Raw genomic sequence first — 21,419 nt, 5'->3', positions numbered from 1 at the left:
TGTATACTTATATATATATATATATATATATATATATATATATATATATATATATATATATATATATATATATATATATATATATATATATATATGTATATAAGCTATGTAATTATGCAAAGAACAATTAATAACAAAACCTCATACTCAAACAGTGGTTGAATCCATGTGTTGTTAAGAAAAAAGACTTCAAAATCTAATTTAACACCACAAAACTAACTTGTAAGGTGAGGTTTACACTCACTTTTAATTTAAATTGACTTTATTTCTAGTTGATGTGAGACTTTCAATACACTCTCCTAACTCCGTGACATATCTATGAGCTTGGGACTAAACATTAATGGGTGGTTCGGTAACGGCTCGATAGTGGGTCGAACAATAAACCTTGTTAGATATTGTTAGTTACAATATCCTATGTTAGTTACAATATCATGTGTATTTGGGCTTAGTCCATATTTTTCTTTATTATCCATTATAAATATATTACTCTATATGTATTTTCTACACAAGGGAATTAGTCCTAACCCTAATTTTCACTACTTTCAACATTGTATCTAGAGCTAGGGTTTTCTAGTAATCCATACACAATTTGTTTTTAATCAGTCCTCGCAACTGCAACAATCCCCAGAGTAAACATCAATGCTGCCATCAGACCAATCAGATTGTCTGGGTCAGACGACTGCCACCATGCAAAAATCTCCTTCATCAGAGCATCCACACACCCTCACTTGCTGTTCAAAGTCATGCATTTGTTCACTTTTGCTGTTGTGTGTGGCAGAGCTTCCCTCCTTTTTAGTAGTGATTACCTGGGATGAGATTGCCTCCTCTTCCACTTTATGGAATGTGCTTATTGACTTGATCGGAGAACCTTGGATTTTAGGTTTTTCTCTCTCCTCTTCAAATATGGTTTTGACGACTTCAACCTTTGCTATTACCCTCGTTGCTTCCAATTCGTCTGATATGTCAATCTACACTAATTATGTTAATGGGAATATATCAATTGACAAATTAGATGACCCTAATCATGAGACTTGGGCATTATACATTAAACTTTGACTTAATAGTTTGAGTCAAAGTGAATATATTTTTTCCTATTTACTATGCGATATTTAGAATGGTTTTTATCCTAATAATCTGCCATTTGCAACACTTTCCCTCTAGTTGATAAGTGAATGTTAGTGATTCTCAATTTTCTAACAAGATCTTGGAATATACCTTAAGGAAGTCCTTTAGTGAATATGTCTACTATTTGAAATCCTGTGTGGACAAGATCTTTCTAGATACAAGAAATAAAGATCCGAATGGTCTTAATAAGAGAATATAGAAATTAAAATATAACATACATATTAACCAAGGGGCTGAAATCTTTGAGAGAATTATATCCAAGTTGAGAATGGTAAACACTTATTTACCACATGAGGGGTAATGTTGTGATATTTTTAGGATGTTTTAGATTTTATTCTGTCAAGATATTTTAGGAAGTTTCATATTTTATTCTTATTGGTTTGAATTATGTATGTTGGCTGCATCTTGGTTTATTACTAGTGTATCAATTCCACAATCTCATGAATTTGTTTCCTAGAATAGGCGGTGCTTGTTTCCTAACTTATCCAATCAATGTATATATGTATGTATGTGTGTGTGTGTGTGTGTATATATATATATATATATATATATATACACACATATATATGTAATGAGACTGAATAAGAGAGAAATTATTTTCTTCTAAACATGAGACAAGTTACTATGCTTATTGTCCCTTTTCCATTCTATTTTATTTTTTGTTCGGTTTATCCTCTTGTAAAAATTAGCTTTATCTTGCTTGAAGTTACTATGCTTATTGTCCCTTTTTCCATTCTAGATATTTGTTATTGGAAGTCTCACATCAATTAGAGATAAAGTCAAGTATTGGGCTACTATTTGACTGTGATGTGAGGGGTGTGTGTTGGAAATCTCATATTGACCAATGATTAGGCCAGTTTAGAGTATATAAGTGGGTGCAATCCTTGCCTTACAAGCCAATTTTATAGGGTTGAGTTAGACTTAAAATTTACTTTTTAACTTCTGCAAACAACAATATCCTTGGCGCTCTTCTATCTCAATAAATTTCTTTTTCTAAGAAAAAATATGTTTATTTATTCTATGAACAAATTATGAATGTTATGTCTAAATTTTTGTACATTAACATGTACATTGAAGGTTACACAAATAGTTCTATGAAATCAGTTAATATATATTTGGTTCTTATGAGTGTGCTCATGATTTTTGGTTTGTCCTAGGGGATCTGAATCTATTAGATTGTTGAGCTTACAGTTCATAGGAAGGCTTTTGGTTGGCCTTCCAGTAGAGAAGAAGGGGTCAAGATTCTTTAACCTCCCAGTGGGAAGACCCAGATCTATTTCCGATAGCCAAAGGAAAATCCGAATGCAACCAATCTTCTCAGCTATATCTGATAGACTGTTCTGCTTTCCTCAGACTGACATTCTATGTGCCACTTTATTTGATGTTCTTCTTGGTGGTGCTAGCCCTAAACAGGTATAGGACATGTGGATCCCTCATTTTTTCCGTTAGTTCTGACATTTGCAAAACAGTATTTCAATGATTAAATTGTGTGCCGGATAATGAGTTCAAGTGAACTAAAGAAAGTTACTTTTAGCAAAAGCAAAAAGAAGTAAAAGTGAAATTAACTTGCCCATAAGCTAAAATTAGTTCAAGCACGATCTAAATTGTTGAAGCTATTTCCTATTAGATTCTCCAAAATCCGGTCTTCAAATTATGAAGAAGGTAATTTAATTTTTTCTTCGTATTTTATCTTTTAAAAGTGCTCATGGAGAAGTTTCTTCCTAGCCAGCCCTTAGTCATTATGATTCTTATTTATGGTCACTCACTGCCAATTCTTATGTTACAGGTTTTGCAAAGACATAACCCCTTGGAGAGGGTGAGAAGCAAGGGTAGTCATTTTTTACTTCCTCAAATGTTGCCTCTGATTTTCAGATATCTGTCTGGCTGTAAAAATGCACATGCAAGAATGAAAGTAATCAAAGATTTACTTGACCTTCTTGATTCAAATGCTTCAAATATTGAAGCTTTTATGGTGCGGTTTCTGAAAGGTCCTCTTGATTGTTAATAATTGAAAAAATTGTTTTCTAATTGATAATATTCTTAATAGGAATATGGGTGGAATGCTTGGTTGACATCATCTCTGAGGCTTGATGTGTTAAAAGATTATAATGCCAAATTACCAGATAAAGGTGACAATGAAATGGATGAGCTGCACTTGGTACGGAATTTGTATTGCCTTGTTCTCAGTCACTATTTGCATTCTGTAAAAGGTGGCTGGCAACAGATGGAAGAGACAGTGAATTTCCTTCTTATGCACTTTGAGGAAGTACGTTGAGAATCTGACTACACCGTTACATTATTCATTTTAATGATGCAAGAGTGTGTAATGATAGTTACAATATCTTATTTTTAATTGTTGTAGGGTGGCCATTCATATAGATATTTTCTTCGGGATATATACGAGGATTTGATTCAGAATCTAGTAGAGCTATCAGCTGCTGTCGACAGTATTTTCATTTCACAACCCTGTCGAGACAATACGCTATACCTTCTGAGATTGATTGATGAGATGCTGATCTCTGAAATTAATGAAGAACTCCCGGTAAAGGGTTTGCCTGAAATTTCTTTTTTGTTTGAATTATTCATTTTGTTTTAATAAATTTGATTTTATATTTGTGGAGGGTGACATTTCCTTACAAAAGCATTATGTATAAAAAAAATGAAATCGGTGTGACATAATCCGAAATTTGGCATATTTCTTGAAACTGCTATGAAAGCTAGGTAATCAACTGCACATTAGGAGTCACAAGTGCACCATCACAGCATTGAACTCTTCCATTTTCTTCCTAATCATTATGCTCCTGCAATGAGAAAATGTTTGACTGTGAATAAGGTTTGATGGACAAGCCCTGAAAATAATGATGGATTCTTCTCCCTGTATGTTTGAAGCTAAGAAATAAAGTAAAATAAATTTTTCTCCAAACCTCATTATCATATTATATATACATCTAAAGATACTATTCTATAAAACCTTTCGGCCTGTAGAATGGAATTGTCATTTGTTTAATAGTATAGAGGTAACATATCGTACTTTGATTTCAAAGTACAACTGATTTTTTAATCCGTTTAATATGTTTTAGAAGAGTTCTATTTTTTTCTTACAGTTTCTTGGAAGTGACTTTGATTTCCATGTTGATTTGGAAATGGAACAACACAAGGAGTACAGTACTGCCTTAAAAGAAGTACTGATAGAAGAAGCTGACGTTCAAACATCTAGGTATGAAAATGCAGATCCTTGTTTCCTCTTGGCACTATTTGCCCAATGAAAACGAATATTTAGTTCATGCATGATGTAAAGTACTTTTACAATTGGATTCTGTTCGCTTTCAGTAAATCACAAAATTCTAATCAGCCAATACCAAAAGATGATACAATGGAGGAAAAATGGTGGAATCTTTATGACAAATTGTGGGTTGTTATTGGCAAGATGAATGGTAAAGGATCCAGCAATATGTTAGCTAAATCATCCGCATTAGTTGGACCATCTCTTGGTCAACGGGCACGTGGTTTGGTTGAGTCATTAAACATTCCTGCTGCTGAAGTGGCTGCAGTTGTTGTAGCGGGAGGGATTGGTACTGCTTTGACTGCAAAGCCTAACAAAAATGTTGATAAAGCTATGGTTTTACGAGGGGAGAGGTGTCCTAGAATTATTTATCGTCTTGTTATTCTGTATTTGTGTAAGTCTTCTTTGGAAAGGGCATCACGGTGTGTCCACCAGTTTATCTCACTTTTACCTTGCCTTTTAAATGCTGATGACGAGCAAAGCAAAAGCAGGCTGCAACTTATTATCTGGTAACATTTCTACTTAATACTTAAATCATGTTTGTAGCCTTTGCACCCATAACACAATTAAAGTATGTATTTTTTCACGGGGGGAAGTTTTTTCCAATTGGGAATTTTGACCTCAACAAGAAATATTGCCTGCTGATTGTAATGCTGCAGGGTGGTTCTGGCTGCAAAATTCTACAAAAAGCAGACTCAAAGTGAATTCTCTGGTTTCGATATTAAAAAGTAACTTTTGGTTTGGATGTATGTAGGACACTGCTTTTTGTTAGGACACAGTATGGAACATTGGATGACGGTGTTCGTTTCCATCTTTTATCACATTTGATACGGGAGACTGTCAATATTGGAAAATCAATGCTTGCTACTAGCCTTGCTAGCCGAGATGATGCCTCGGATCCTAGCTACAATTCAAAAGATGCATCATCCATTCAAAATATAATACAAAAGGATCGAGTTCTGACAGCAGTATGTCTGAAAATATATTGTCAAATACTTACGTCTATTTCTTTGATACTTTTTTCTCTTTCCTTTAGAGGAGCCGGTGTTGTCCAATATCATTGATAGAATTTTTGTATTAGTTGTTGATTATGTGTTTGTCCAATGATTTGGAAAGTGTGTTAATGCACAAGACATTTCTAAGCTATGGTTTCAAAATTAACCCATCGGTTCATGTGAAATTTTCATCAATTGTTTTGCAAGAAATATATGTATATTAAGTTATCAGCATGCGACTTATTTGATGACTATCAGTTATAAACTAATTTAGGTCATTCCAGGAACTGAAATGCTTTTGAAAACCTTTGGTCAAACAATGCATACAATGTGTTCATACTTGTTAATCAACTGATCAATTTAAATTTTATATTACTTACTAGTTTCTTTCCATTCTATACCATTGATCCATGGAGTCATCTTGAATATGAGAAATATATTATTTACTCTGCCTATGGTTAATGAATGTTTTGTTGCACGAGGCATTGTGTTTTTATCTGATGCCTTTAACTTTTCAGGTCAATGATGAGGCTAAATATATTAAGACATCTAATATGGACCGCTCCCAGCAGATACAGGAACTTCGTTCTAGAGTAGATGAAAACTCCTCGGGAGAATTTAGCGGCAAGAAAGTTTTTGAAGATGATATACAAAACAGCTTGAACTCTGTTATTGCTTCAGATGATAGCAGAATAGCTGAATTCCAGCTGACTTCTGAGGAAAAGCAGCAAAACGTCGCTGTAGGCATAATATTCTTTGTTATACATTTATGCATTTATTAACCGTGCTTTTTTCTTTTAAAAGATGTTAAATTTGTTCAGTATGTTTGTTACAAAATAGGGTTGCTTTTATACAGGAAAAATGGATACACATGTTTCGTTCTTTAATTGATGAGAGGGGTCCATGGTCTGCTAAACCTTTCCCAAATACTGTTGTAACACACTGGAAACTTGATAAGATAGAAGACACATGGCGACGCAGGCCAAAACTAAGGCAAAATTACCATTTTGATGAAAATCTGTGCAGTCCTCTTTATGCCACCGGTAGTGGGGTTGTTACTCCTATTAATGAAAGTAATCATGGTTTGGTGGTTACTATACCTGACCAAATGAAGCAGCTCCTACTGAAAGGGATAAGAAAAATAACTGATGAGGGAACATCGGACACAAATGAAGCCAATACTGATATAAGTGGACAGAAGACTCCCGGTGATCATTCAGACTGCCAATCCTCAGACTTACCAAAAGATGTCAGTGACAGAAAGGATATTGTGCAAGAACGGAAAGATACTTCCTCTTCTCCTGAAACAGAAGCTAGTGAGGTATGTGGTATGAAGGAATATGGTCTCTTTGTATTGAAAGGTTGTCTGAAACTCTGTTGCTGATATCATGCCTAATTTTGATTTTCAGGTGCTTGTTTCAATTCCTTGTGTTCTTGTGACCCCAAAGAGAAAATTAGCTGGTCATTTGGCAGTGATGAAAAATGTTTTACATTTCTCTGCTCAATTTTTGGTAGAGGGTACTGGTGGGTCATCTGTTTTTAAAAACTTCGACACCTCAATTAATTCTGATCTCACCAAGTCTGATGTAAAACATAGATCATATAAGTGCTCTGTTTCTGGTATGGATCCTCAAAAGGGAATAGCAGTTGGTCATGCAGAACTGATAAATGGAAGTGGATCTATTAAACTTATGAGATGTGTTAAACGGCATCGAAGATGGAGTGTTGCCAAGGTTGGTTTGCTGGTTTCATTTTCTTTGCATGTTCTATTGCACTATACTCATTGAATATTGATTATTTTCTTTATTTTTTTTTTCCTTTTCTTTTGGATGGATCTTTGTCTGGTTATGATTTTATTAGATAAAGGCTGTTCATTGGACGCGGTATTTGCTCAGATACACTGCCATAGAGATTTTCTTTAGTGATTCAGTTGCCCCTGTGTTTCTAAACTTTGCATCCATGAAGGATGCAAAAGACATAGGAAACTTGATAGTTACCACAAGAAACGAATATTCAATTCCCAAGGGAAGTGGAAGGGATAAGAGTGGATCTATAAGTTTTGTTGATCGGCGAGTGGCACAGGAAATGGCAGAAACTGCCAGAGAAAACTGGAGGAGGAGGGATATAACAAACTTTGAGTATTTAATGATTCTAAACACACTTGCTGGAAGATCTTACAATGATTTGACCCAATATCCCGTTTTTCCTTGGGTCTTGGCTGACCACTCATCAGAGGTTCTTGATTTTAACAAGTCATCTACATTTCGAGATCTCTCAAAGCCTGTTGGAGCACTTGATACAAAAAGATTTGAGGTTAATGTTTAAAATATAAGTCAGTTTGATCTGTTATCATTATTATTACCATTCTTATTGTATGCTTCTTATATTTAGGTATTTGAAGATAGATACCGTAATTTTTGTGATCCTGATATACCCAGGTAATTGGTCTGTTTTGGTCTAAGATTTGTAGTGATCCTTTTTTTATTGTGTATATAAGATAAATAACTTTGTCTGATGTATTAGTGTTTGTCTATTGATGCAGTTTCTACTATGGGTCTCATTACTCAAGTATGGGCATTGTGCTTTATTACCTTCTTAGATTAGAGCCCTTTACATCTCTTCACCGTAATCTGCAGGTATCACAACTAACAACATATTTTAAAAATTTATTGCCTACTACTTTTAGTATAGTCAGAAATGTCTTGCAATCAATGTACTGTCGTGCTTTAAACCATGCAGGAATTTAAAAATGCTTACTCTTTCAACAACTTTAACACGTGGCTCCTAATGTGCACATATTTAATTATTGGCACTCAGTTTATTATCTGTAGCATTAAACATTGTACTTTCAAGGTCATAATAGGCAACAAAATCCTTTTTCAAAGGAGAGGTATTGTTTAAGTCACATCTCAGACTTCTTTGGCAGAGGAATAAAATGTAATTTTGGCTTATCTTGGTAACCATGGAATTTCACATCCAACTCATGATAAATGAATCTTAATAATTCTAAATCTCAAAATTAGTGTCATTTGACCCCGATCCTCGACTGTTGTTATAGTTTGATCTTGATTGTCATGTTAGAATCCTTCAAAGGTATTAGCTCCACTTCAAATAATTTTTGCCATCAAATAAGTAGGGACCCACCACATTTAGAAGATCATTACGATTATCACCTCAGCCATAGAGGAAAAAAAAGGCAAACTTGGGATGGACTCAAAGGGTCTGTGACGTTGTTTGTGGCAGTGGGGGTGTTTGTTATTGGAGCATTATCCCTGAGCTTCGCTGATGGTGGTGGTGGTGCGAGACACTTTTTATTGGTGACGTGATTGTTGTTATTGTGATTGTCGCAATGGGAGTCACCTTTTTGTCCCTCCACTATCTTCAAGTACGGCAGTGGCAGCCGAAATAGAGCCTCCAATATCAAGAGATTTGGTATCGATTTGAATAATAAGAGGGAATAAAGAAATATATTAGTAATAACAATAATGTTAATTACATTTTCAATTCCTCTATTTGTAACAACCATTCTCTTAAAAAAGGAAATAAAATCTGATGGAATGAATGTGAAGATTCTAGGGATATCTTTTCCCAATAACTATGGAGATTTTGGGATACTTTTATCCTAATAATCCCCTTTTAGTACGAATCTTTTGTTTTCATGGTGCTTAAGTATGAAAGCCAATGGCTACATTATTTTCCTTCTGCATGTATTGTCAATTGCTTTGTATTGGCTTTCTTTTCATTTCATTTTGTTTTTTCATTTTTCTATATTTTCTGCATATAATCATGATTAACTTTTCTTATGCGTGATCATTGTTGTCAGGGTGGTAAATTTGATCATGCTGACCGTCTTTTTCAAAGCATTGAGAACACCTACAGAAATTGCCTTACAAATACTAGTGATGTGAAGGAGTTAATACCTGAGTTTTTTTACATGCCCGAGTTTCTTGTCAATTCAAACTCTTATCATTTCGGAGTTAAACAGGATGGTGAACCTATTCTGGATGTTGGGCTGCCTCCCTGGGCTAAGGTACATAAATTTTGTAAAACTAAGTAAATGGCCAAACAGTGGGTCTGTTTGTGCTAACCTTTTTAAAGAAAAAAGTACTTTATTTTAATGAAGTAATCACTTATTAGAAATTTTTCCATGTTTGGGCAAATTTAATTAAAAAGAAGCATAAAAAAATGAAAAACAAAAAACTGTTTTTTTGAAGCAACTCCAGGTAGTTTCATGCTCTTTTCTTCAGCCTTTACAGTCACTTTTCTGATAAGCACAGCAAATGGACCTAATATAATTATTAATATATATCTTTTATATAACCATCTTACCTACCATCGTACCTGAGATTGAAATATGTTTATTATACATGGTATGATGAGAATTATACAATGTCTATTTGTGATGACTCCCCTCTCCCAACTACCTCCATCGTGTTACCTCATCAAGGTTTATTGGATTTTATATTTTGAATTCAAAAACCTGAAAGGTGATCAGTATTATTTATTTTGGTTTAGATTATCAATATTAGCAAAAATTCCATTTATTTAAACCTTGAACCCTAACCCTACAAATGCAATTTTAAACCGCTTCAGCACATACTGTAAGCTTGCACCAAAGAGATTTGAGATGAATAATCCTGTTCTAATTTGCTCTAAAATTTATATTCAAGTTTTTTTATTTATCGGCAAAATTTATATACAAGTGATAGAAGACAGATTTGGAATTCATACTTTCAAAGATTATAGAAATTCTAACCACCCATAAAAGGGAAAAAATTAGATATGACATCCTTTTAAAGCTTACCTTTGCATAGAGCAGTTTACAATTAATCAACATGTTAAGTGAATTTTAAGCCTATCTCAATCTCGCAAAACTGGCTTGTAAGGTCAGGTTCGCACTTATATGCTCTAAATTGGTCTTATCTTGAGACTTCCAACATACCACATTCATGCTGAGATATATACATCTTGTGCATAGGAGAGGTCACTCAAATGACACTTATATGAAACTGTTAAAGATATTATCTTTAGTATTATATTTATTTTTTATCTTTAGTTAGTTTGTTTATATTTCTTATTTGTATTTTGGGCTTACTCCATATTTCTTCTATTCCTATGTGTATATATATAAGGGAGATTAATCCCATGTATAATTTTCACTATATTCAACTTGGTATCAGATTGTCTGAGTCTCTTCCTACTCTGTCTTTGTTGTCGCCGGTGGCCGGTGGCCGATGGCGACCTTGAAAATCTCATCTTTTCTAAAATACCTTAATGAGTAATCGTGTCTTTCTTAGCCTCAATATCAGGTTTGTAGTGTCTTCTTCAGTATTTTCGACAATTTTGTCTCGTATCTTTTGTCTGGTGTTGTCGTCCACTGACACCCACTGTCGACGATAGCCACTGCGTCACTGTTCGCCGGCTATCACTTTCGGCTGTCCACCGCGGACAACCGCCGTTGTCGTCCGTCACCGTTGGCCGTCCACTGCTGTTCACCACTGGCCACTGCCGGCTGACGTCAATCATCGTTTCCGCCGCTTGTGCCACCGATGCACCGACACCTAGTCCTACCTCTACTGCTTTTGCTATCTTCATTTGAAAGGTGCCACCATGTTGCACCTGGAAATTGATTTGTTGAAAAATTTTGAAGGCCTTCAATTCAAATCTGTAGGGGGCCTTGGCCTTCAATTTTCATATAAGCTCAAATCTTGTCTTTCATGAAAAACCAAACATATTGAGATTAATTGTCATTTTATTTGAGAAAAGATTGTACCGGAAGAAATCAAGACTGTTTTTGTTAATTCAAGTGATCTAGTAGATGTGTTTACTAAATCATTATGGGAACCTAGAATTGGTTATATTTGTAATAAGCTTGGTATATACGACTTATATGCACCGACTTGAGGGAGATTGTTGGATGTTCCTCATTCGACTTAACATATTTTTGTTATTAAAATTGTTAGATGTACCGAACTTAAGAAGTGGACTTTAAGTCTAACTCAATCCTACAAAACAGACTTGTAAGATGAAGTTTGCATCCATATCTAAATTGGCCTTGTCTCTAGCCACCGATGTGAGACTTTCAACATATCCCCTTACTCCGAGGTATATATATCTCGAGTATGGAATTAGAAATTAATAGATGGTTTGATAGTGACTCGATAGCGGGTGGGACAATAGACCTAACAAACAACAAATTTTGTTAAGATAGACTGAAACTAATGACTTCATATTTATTCTCTCTAGTTAATGTGAGACTTCCAACACCTATTTATAAATATATAACCATATGTGCTCCATATTTCTGCCTAGGCCTCTTTATGTTTTATTTCAACAAATCCAATCTCGTAATAATAGACATCTATCACCTAGATTGAGGGGGAATGCTTGTGATGAGCCATATCAATCAGAATCATTCAATTCTAATTTGTACAGCCCATAATAGGATTTAATGTAAATAAGATTAGTTTATATTTCCTTATTTAGTTAGAGCATTTATAAGGATAATTATTTCCCTGATTTTTAGTGATAGATTAATGAACAGATTAATTCCCTTCTCTTCTATTTATAGCTTTTTTGTATCTTTCCCAAATCACAAAATGTACATCATATTTTCCACAGTAATCAATACTGAAAACGAGAATGACTTTATATTTCATTCATATCAATTACATTCTCCTTACCTCTAGCGGTAGTAATCTAATTTTCTAAAAAAAAGAAATAAAGAAACAGAATACTGATAGATCCTACAAATATTTTCTTTAATTAGAAAGATTTTATAGGTATTTTCTCTAATAAGGAAGATTTTCCTCTAATTACAACAATTTTTTACTTCTTTTATTAAGCATAGGCTTTTAACTGTTTGTGAGTTGATTGCATGCGATGTAATTTTCATGGAAACCAGCAGCGTTTCAATGTAATTTTGTGTGGTTGCGTTGCAAACTTCCTAAGGTTATAGTATAAAATATATCACTGTAGTGCAGTTCTTAGTGCAGTGTCTTGAAAAATGTGCCTTATCAGATTGAGCTATGCCTTTCAATCTAAAATTGTCATTAGAACAAGTTCAACTCAAAACATGTAAAATAACGTGATCATAATGACAACAACAGTAATTAAAATAAACAGATTGGTTCTGTAAACATATTACTTCTTTTGACTATCATTTCTGAAAGTTCTGTCATACAAAGTCTTTCCCATAGTCATCAAATTGCTAGCAGGTTCACCGCACTGGAGTTGTCAATTTGCTAACTAATCATTTCTTGGGGACATATTTGGATATGTGCTATTTAGTTAAGTGCTAGATTTGGACATACAATATTGTATATCTACGCAGTAGTATATTTGATGTTTAAATATTTTTTTCTTTTGTTCTCTTCTTGCACTGCAAGATGAAACTATTATTAACCTTCTTTAATGCATGTTTCTGCTACTATTATATTTTTTTGATTTGGAAACATTTACATCAAACAGAACAATACAAGCCAAATATTTATAAATTATTTGCACAGGGTTCACCTGAAGAATTCATTAGGAGAAACCGGGAGGCCCTTGAAAGTGAGTATGTTAGCTCAAATCTTCACCACTGGATAGATTTGGTATTTGGTTACAAACAACGTGGAAAACCTGCAGTAGAGGTAAAAACTAAATTAAACAAAGTTTATGGCAATCAGAAGTTAATTAAATTGGAAAAACTAAATTATTCTGTTTAGTTGTGCTGTTAAAATTTTAACATTGGATTATAGGCAGCGAACATCTTCTACTATTTGACTTATGAAGGTGCTGTTGATCTCGAAACAATGGAAGATGATATGCAAAGAGCAGCTATCGAAGACCAGATAGCCAACTTTGGTCAGACTCCAATCCAGATATTTCGTAAGAAGCACCCAAGAAGAGGGCCACCTATTCCAATTGCGCATCCTCTGTACTTTGCTCCTGATTCTATCAGTTTGACTTCCATTGTATGTAATGCAAGTCAATGTCCATCTGCTTTACTGTATGTTAGTCTGATGGACACAAATATTGTCATAGTAAACGAGGGTCTCAACTTGTCTGTTAAGATGTGGTTGACAACTCAGCTGCAGTCTGGTGGAAACTTTACCTTTTCTGGTTCCCAGGTTAGGCTTGGTGTCATCAGACACTGAAAAAAGTATGATTTTTTTATTAGAATTATGTTTGGTTTCAAGAGTAATGAAACAATCTCTAATTTTCAGCAGGATCCATTCTTTGGAGTTGGAGGATCTGACATTCTTTCTCCTCGCAAAATTGGGATTCCTGTGCCTGAAAACGTTGAACTTGGAGCTCAATGTTTTGCAACAATGCAGACACCCTCTGAGAATTTCTTAATATCATGTGGTAATTGGGAAAACAGTTTTCAGGTTATATCCTTAAGTGATGGCAGATTGGTACAGAGTATCCGACAGCACAAGGATGTGGTGAGCTGCGTTGCAGGTATGTATAATGGTTCAGATAGGATTCCTAATATGCTGAAGAGTGGCAGGCATTCCTTAAACCATTTACATTTTGTTAGCTTTCATACTAGATGAGGTGATATATAGATTTTTTTGCCTAGAGCCACACTGGCATAGTCATTATGATCATTGTTGTACTATATGAAAATATCCAATACTGTATTTATTACATGGCGCATTGATCACTTGTGAACTGTGGAAATCGATATTGCTAGAAATCAGAGATCAGTCTCTACAATTAAGGGATTTGATTTACTCTTGTGTATTTTTGACTGATTTTTATTATATTTTAACATGCAATTATACATAAGGAATTTTGACAGATTTTATTGTACTCTAATATGTCATTACATATAACATGTATGCGTGGACATGCAATGCACAACATTAAGATAAATTCTTTCCATATGGTATCACTGATTTAGGATATTTTTTTTTGGATCCTTTCTATCGAGAAATTATCAGATGAACAGCGACTACAATATGTCCCATTTCCCTATTGCTGACCTCTTTTAAACGCAATGCCTCTGCAACCTTTGTTAGCATCCTCTGGAAAATACTGCAGTTTTAAGTCTCAAAACTTGTAATCCCACTTTTAATTATCTCCACGTGCATTCTCATGCGTTGTCTCTCAGTAGTAAGTGTTTCTCACGCACACACCAGATGAACATGTGTACCCTTTTCTGGGGAGACTTATCGTCCAGGATAGATAAGTTGCCAACCCTTTCGGTAACCCTCTCTAGACCTTTTGGCTTGATTTTTCATAGACTGTGAAGGTTCCTCTTTTGATTATAATGTTGCAGTGGATTTTATTGATGTCCTCCCTGTGAAATTTTGACCAAAACAACCAACTAGAAGCACTTGGGAGTATGTTGCTACCTGTGATCAGATTTTGGAATCACCAGTGGACCCTTTTACAACTTCCACATCACCCACACTCCTCCGTTTTCTCAGGAAATAAACACAGAGGCACATACTTCACTTGCAGAGGACAATTTACTCGCCAATTTACTTGCAACCCTGCATTGGTGCCACACACTAGTAATTCTTTTAGTACCTTGTTAGAACGAGAGAGAAAGGCATAGGCTGAATCCCTTATGTTTTAGAGCACACTAAATCCCTTATGTTTTTGTGGGATAAAGTTAGATTTAAAGTCTATTTTTTAATACAAACATAATTAATTCTAGGTTCTTGTAATGATTTAGTAAAAACTTCTACTAGTTGATCATTAGAATTAACAAAATCTTGATTTCTCTAGATACAATCTTCTCTTGAATACAATGACAATCGATCTGAATATTTTTTGAAAATCTACCACTACAGAAGTGAATCTCCTATCTAAATAACATACAACTTTATTGTGATTATTGTATTCATATAACAAACTTTGTCTAGGAGAACCTATAATGTACTCTAACATAATGACAACATCCCAATGATTTGCACTTGAAGAATTAAGAAATTGACTCGCCACAGTTACTACAGTGGAAATTTTAGGATGAGTAATTGTTAGATACTTCAGTTTTTCAACTAATATCTGGGAGTGGCCCTTTAGTTTCCTCCAAAATATCCAATGGATACTTTCTTTGAGAAATAACAATTCCATTGTTGGATTGTGCTATCTTAACCCCAAGAAATATTTGAGTTTGCCAAGTTGTTTGGTTTGAAAGTGATGACAAAGGTGTTACTTTATTTGAGCCATGGTGCCTATCAGTACAATATCATCAACATATATTGCTAGATTGATACAATGAGAATTGGAGTGACTATTATTGAAATAAAAGAGAGAGAAGCATAGGTTGAATCCCTAGTGTGTATAGAGCATGTAGGGTTATGCATTTATAGATAAGAAAATACAAAGAGATGGGCCTAAGCTCACTATATCTAACAACGATAAAATACTAAATGATCTGTCTCGATGTGAGTCACACCAAAGTTGCCAAACCAAGCTCTACGAAACTTCTTGAGGCTATATAATGATCTGCAGAGACAACATACACTAAAAGACTCCTCTTGAATAACAAAATTTGGAAGTTTCTTCATATAAATTTCTTCTTGCAAATCATCATTAAAAAAAAACACTTTTTTACATTCTGTTGATAAAGAGACCAAAGTTGAAAAACACCCAAGACTATGAATAAGCAAACAGAGACCATCTTTGCAATGGGAGAAAAAGCGTCACCATTGTCCAACCCCAAACTTTGTGTATAACCTTTGACCACTAGGCAAACTTTGATATGATCAATAGTATCATCAAGATCAACTTTGATAGCAAAAATCCACCTACAACCAACAAACAATAGATTTCTTAGAAGGTAAAAGAACAAGTTCCCAGATTGCATTATTCTAAGGTTTAAACCCTTTTTTGGTCCCTAAGTTAAGTTCTGATGTTCAGTTTAGTCTTCGCTTTTAAAAAGGTCAACCTTTAGTCCCTATATATGAAAAATGTATCAAATCAGTCATATTCGTTAATAAATCTCAAGTTTTTCATGAAGTGATTTGTTGTTCATAACACCTTCCATTAACAAATCACAAAATATTGGATACCTAGGTATTTAAACTTGTGATATATTGTTCATTTAGTGCTGTCATGAGGACTGATTTGATACATTTTTCATATCATAGGGACTAAAGGTTGACAGTTTTAAAAGCGAGGACTAAACTGAACATCAGAACTTAATTTAGGGACCAAAAAAGGGTTTAAACCTTATTTTAAAGAGTACATATTTCATCAAGTGGGGCTGACCAAGACGGGGTAAGACATCATCCACAGATTTTGGAATTGACATAGAAGAAATAGACAAAAGTCAAATATAAATTGATGGAGATAATCTATGATAACTCAATCCAATATTATGGAGAGAGGGATTACGGATAGAACATATACCTTTATAGAAAACAATGGGAATACTAGATTCAAGTGTTGGAGTCGGAGGGTATGCAACACTTGGCACTAGAATATAGTCATCCAGTGGATGATGGGGAGTTTGATGACAATGGTACACATAAAGAGTTGGTGGAGGTGGGGGATATGTAGGTACATTAGTCACAACAAGAGGATCACATGCAACTAGGATAGTGACTTGATCAGATGGAGATGTAGTTGAAGGACTAGATAATTGTAGAGAGAGAAAGTAATTACCAAGAAAGAGAAACAACACTAAAAAATAAAAATAAAATCCAACAAACTCCAATTAAGATGAAAGTTACAAATCTGGAAAAAGAATGCAGAGACGAGTTTAACCTTGGTGTATGCTGGCATGTTACAGCTTCGGCCGCCTCAATTTTTGCAGCATGGTGGTTGCCTATCTTGGACTATCACACCGGTTTTGCAAATCAAACATTATCTGTGGTGGAGGCACAACCGCTACAGTGGTTGGAAAAGATCTCCATTTTATTCTAATATATTTGCTTTGCTATTGGTTGACCTATTGAATTGCTAGTTATGTGTATCTGAAGTCGGTACTGGTACTTATTATTTGTTTCATAGATATAAATGTTTGATTTGACAACTTTCAGTGCGCTTTCTGTTAACATGTATTATTGCACTATGATGTTCCACCTTCTATTTTCTGCTTCTTTCTGACTAGAGAATGGTATTTGTGCTGCAGTTACATCTGATGGAAATATACTTGCGACTGGAAGTTATGATACAACAGTAATGGTTTGGGAAGTCTTTCGTGGTAAAACCACTGAGAAGAGAATACGAAACAGTCAATCTGAACTAGCCCGGAAGAATCATGTCATAATTGAAACTCCATGTCACATCCTTTGTGGGCATGATGATATAATAACTTGCTTATATGTTAGTCATGAACTTGATATTATAATTAGTGGATCAAAAGATGGAACTTGCGTGTTCCACACCCTGCGAGAAGGTCGATATGTTAGATCCTTGCGTCATCCATCAGGCAGTCCAATAACAAAGCTTGTTGTGTCTCAGCGGGGCCAGATTGTAATTTATGCTGATGATGATCTTAGTTTGCACCTGTATTCAATCAATGGAAAATATCTAGCTGCTTCTGAATCCAATGGACGCCTTAATGCAGTTCAATTGAGCCGATGTGGTGAGTTTTTGGTAGGTGCAGGTGACCAGGGGCAAATTGTTGTTCGCTCCATGTACACCCTTGAAGTTGTTAAGAAATATCAAGGAGTTGGAAAGGTTATGACATCTCTGGCAGTAACCCCAGAAGAATGCTTCTTGGCTGGCACAAAAGATGGAAGCCTCCTAGTGTACTCGATTGAAAATCCTCAGATTCGTAAAACTAGTCACAACAAGAATACAAAATCAAAACTGACATAACACAAAATATAACAATAGCTTGTAGAAGGTGCATGTGGAATTTTGACAGCTAGAGCTGCCCGCATGATGACTGTTTCAGGTACAAGCACTGCCAATATTATGACTATTTGGTTCTTTGTTTTTTCCTTTCTCCAATACTTAGGATTTGCTCTTGATTGCAGATTGCTTGATTATATCTATCAATCAAATAAAATTCTGATAGACTACTTCGCAGTCATTTTAGTTATACATGATTGACAATATGTCTATTTCCCGCTGTTCCTTACTGCAATTACTGTCATGTCAATCATTGGCAGTCATTTCATCTGTGATACGACTGCTGTTCTATGAATTTACTTTTCTGCTGCTTCTAATCTCAGCAGTATTGTTAATCGCATTTGATTTTTAAATAATCAATCTCAATTTCATATTAACCGTGTAAGAAAAACATTTATCAATTGAATTATTGTAATTGATTGTTTATTGTTTATTAGCTGTAATTAGTTAAGGAAGACTTTGTCTCAACTTGTAATTAAACTTAAAAAAAAATCCAAACACTTGTAATCCACGTTTTGTATATGGGTGATGATGTTAGACAAACTGGTACTGATATATAACAGAGTCTGTTATATTTTCCAGTCTGATATATTGAAAGCCTTGTATCGTACGCTTCTTTTCTCTTCATGAATATAATTCTCTTTTTATCCTTCTGTGTTTTCTGACATGGTATTTATAGCTTCTTTGATCTGACCATGGCTTCCACCTCTCTTTCTTCTTCCACTGTGCACTCCGAAAATTGTTCTGCTTCTCTCCTTTTCTTCCTCACACCTTCAATACCCCTATATCTCTAAAGTTGGATGATGACAACTTCCTTACATAGCAACAAGTTTTAGCCACTGTTCAGGGACTCAAAACTCACGGTTCTTGGAAGGCCAAGACGTTTCCCTGAAATTTATCACTCTTGATGATGCGCTCAACAATATTATCAATCAAGAATACAACAAGATCAGCTTCCTGTTGTTTGTCTCCTCCCTTCCGTAATATAACTCTTCTTCTCCTTCTCTGTTTTATAACAGGTGACAGTTTGTTATTGAATGTATCTCTTTATTGAACTTATCGTACTCTAGAGTCTTAATAATTTAAACGTGTCTCTTGAAATCAGCTTGCTGTTCAAAACATGGGTCATTCTCTGCATATGTGTATCTGTGTGTGTGAATAATCCAAAGTATTTGATGACTGTTCTTAGCAAGTAACATCCAAAATGTACTATGATGTTTCTTATATGGAAATATATTTTACAGGTCTTACAGGTGCAACCACTGACTAGTGACTATATTTGGATTATGCTAAATTGATAATATCACTAGATGGTGAGATTGTCATTTTCCTCCTTTAGACTATTTTGAGTATCATTTCCATGAGGTGCTTGTGGATTCCATTATATGAATGAGTACCGGCTTTATCTGAAAATAGAAAGCATATCGGCTTCTTCAAACTGGAATAGAAGAACTGAAATTGTCATCTACTTTCTGAACCCCGTGAGCTAAATCGATTCCAGAAACCTTTCTTTTCATGATTTAGATTACATAGAGAAGTTAGGACTTGGGGGTTTGTCCATACATGTACATTATATTCGTTAATTCATCAATAGGATTACTAGGATTCTTGTGCACTAAAACTGTAGCTGTACTATTATTTTTGGGTTTCTCTGCTGACACTCGGATTGTACAGTCCAGCCTGAAATGCCGCATCGAACAGGCAAAAGATAACCCCCCCACCATGTCGTGTATATGCTGATATTGCTCATTTAAGAACTATGAAATGAAATTTAAGGATATCATACCGTGAACAACCGACTGAAAATATCGGCAAACAAAATTTATATCTTGTAAAACAGAACTTCTTGTTTCTTTAGTTAAAATAAATCTCTTAATTCTGTTTTGCTCTTTCTTTCTCTGTTTTGTTTTATGTTCTTGTTCATGCCATGATAACTGTTTTATTAAATAAATAAATAAAGCGATTCCTTAGATACAAGTCCACACTTTCTAATTATCTATTGTAATTTATTAAAAGTTTAAAAATCATTTTACAATGTCTTAATTTAAATTTGGTAGGCTTTACTGTCACATCACTATTAAAACTTCTGTGTGTAACTTCTATTACAATGTAAGGAAGGGTCTTCAAAGATTCGTATTCGTTGATTTTTTATCAATTTTTATTAGATTGTTGGCATAAATATATATCTTCAAAAGTAGGAAAAAAAATTATTCTTACGACTTAGGGTTTTATTTTAGATTTTAGGTCTTAAATTTTATATCATTTTGGCACACTTTAATAGAAAGGTTTTACAAGACTTGAGTTTTCATGATATGACCGAATGTATGACTCTTGCACAAACAAAAATAGTTAAATGTAAATATTTAAAAAAGTATGCATTTTCTTCTTTAGTATAAATTATTTAGTAGCTGCTGTGTGGTTGTATTTGAGATTTAATAATAAGGATGAAAGGCATATGATTTAAATTGATCAAACTTGTAAGATGAAGTGGACACAAGTTGAGTGTGTATTTTAATTAAGTGGTTGATAATTTAACTTGATAATGTAAGCCAATAACTTATGTCAAAAGTATTTTACTGTATTAGTTATTATGTTTAAAATAGATAATATTTATCAATATAATATTTTCATGTATAAAAATTATTAATATGTAAATATTTGAAATAAAATTTAAATAAAGTTTAATGTAAAATATAAATTTAATATTATTAAAAATATTTAATAAAAATTTCAATTTTAATGAAAGTATACGTGATATTAAATTAACGTAATTAAAATTGAAAGCATACGTGATATTAAAAAAAAATTACACGACATTGAATTAACGCAGTCAATATTAACAAATTTTAAAATTAAAAATTCCATTGACAACTTAAAATAAAATAGTTTAGAGAATTAAATATATTTTTAATTTTTATATTTTAGAAAGATTTTGATTTTAACCTTTTTTCAAAGTAAAAGATAAATTTTAGTTTTTTATCTTAAAAGAAAATTTTGATTTTAGTTTTCTAAAACTACTACTCATTACTGAGTTGGTCTGTCCATGTGAGTGATATTACAGTTTTATTTCCTCTCTTGCACGTATGATTGAATGTTTGCCTAAATGCGTTAAGTGATTGGGGTTTTTTTACAGTTTAAGGATTTTATTTTTGCAAATCAAATTTGAGGATCTTTATACGGGAATGAAATCGGTGTTCAAGTTCAGTTAG

The 21,419-nt window shown here is 34.0% G+C and overlaps 1 protein-coding gene across 5 annotated transcripts; it reads left to right on the top strand.

Annotated features, from left to right (window-relative positions):
- Positions 1-2,282: 2,282 nt before the first annotated feature.
- Positions 2,283-20,103, top strand: LOC106761916 (BEACH domain-containing protein B; the record flags this gene model as incomplete). Of its 5 annotated transcripts, none has more annotated exon segments than XM_022780702.1 (20): positions 2,283-2,538; positions 2,912-3,097; positions 3,173-3,391; positions 3,488-3,667; positions 4,230-4,342; positions 4,456-4,917; positions 5,163-5,376; positions 5,922-6,143; positions 6,260-6,724; positions 6,813-7,136; positions 7,264-7,716; positions 7,795-7,841; positions 7,946-8,039; positions 9,227-9,433; positions 12,912-13,037; positions 13,146-13,517; positions 13,614-13,851; positions 17,483-18,253; positions 19,007-19,229; positions 19,455-20,099. In XM_022780702.1, coding segments are annotated over 18 exon segments (4,870 nt in total), but the record flags the coding sequence as incomplete, so codon positions are not given.
- Positions 20,104-21,419: the final 1,316 nt, after the last annotated feature.

This window comes from Vigna radiata, chromosome 5 (assembly GCF_000741045.1).
Source record: "Vigna radiata var. radiata cultivar VC1973A chromosome 5, Vradiata_ver6, whole genome shotgun sequence".
NCBI classification, from domain to species: Eukaryota; Viridiplantae; Streptophyta; class Magnoliopsida; order Fabales; family Fabaceae; genus Vigna; species Vigna radiata.
Note: the sequence above shows the minus strand (reverse complement) of the source record. Positions and strands in the feature narration are given on the sequence as shown.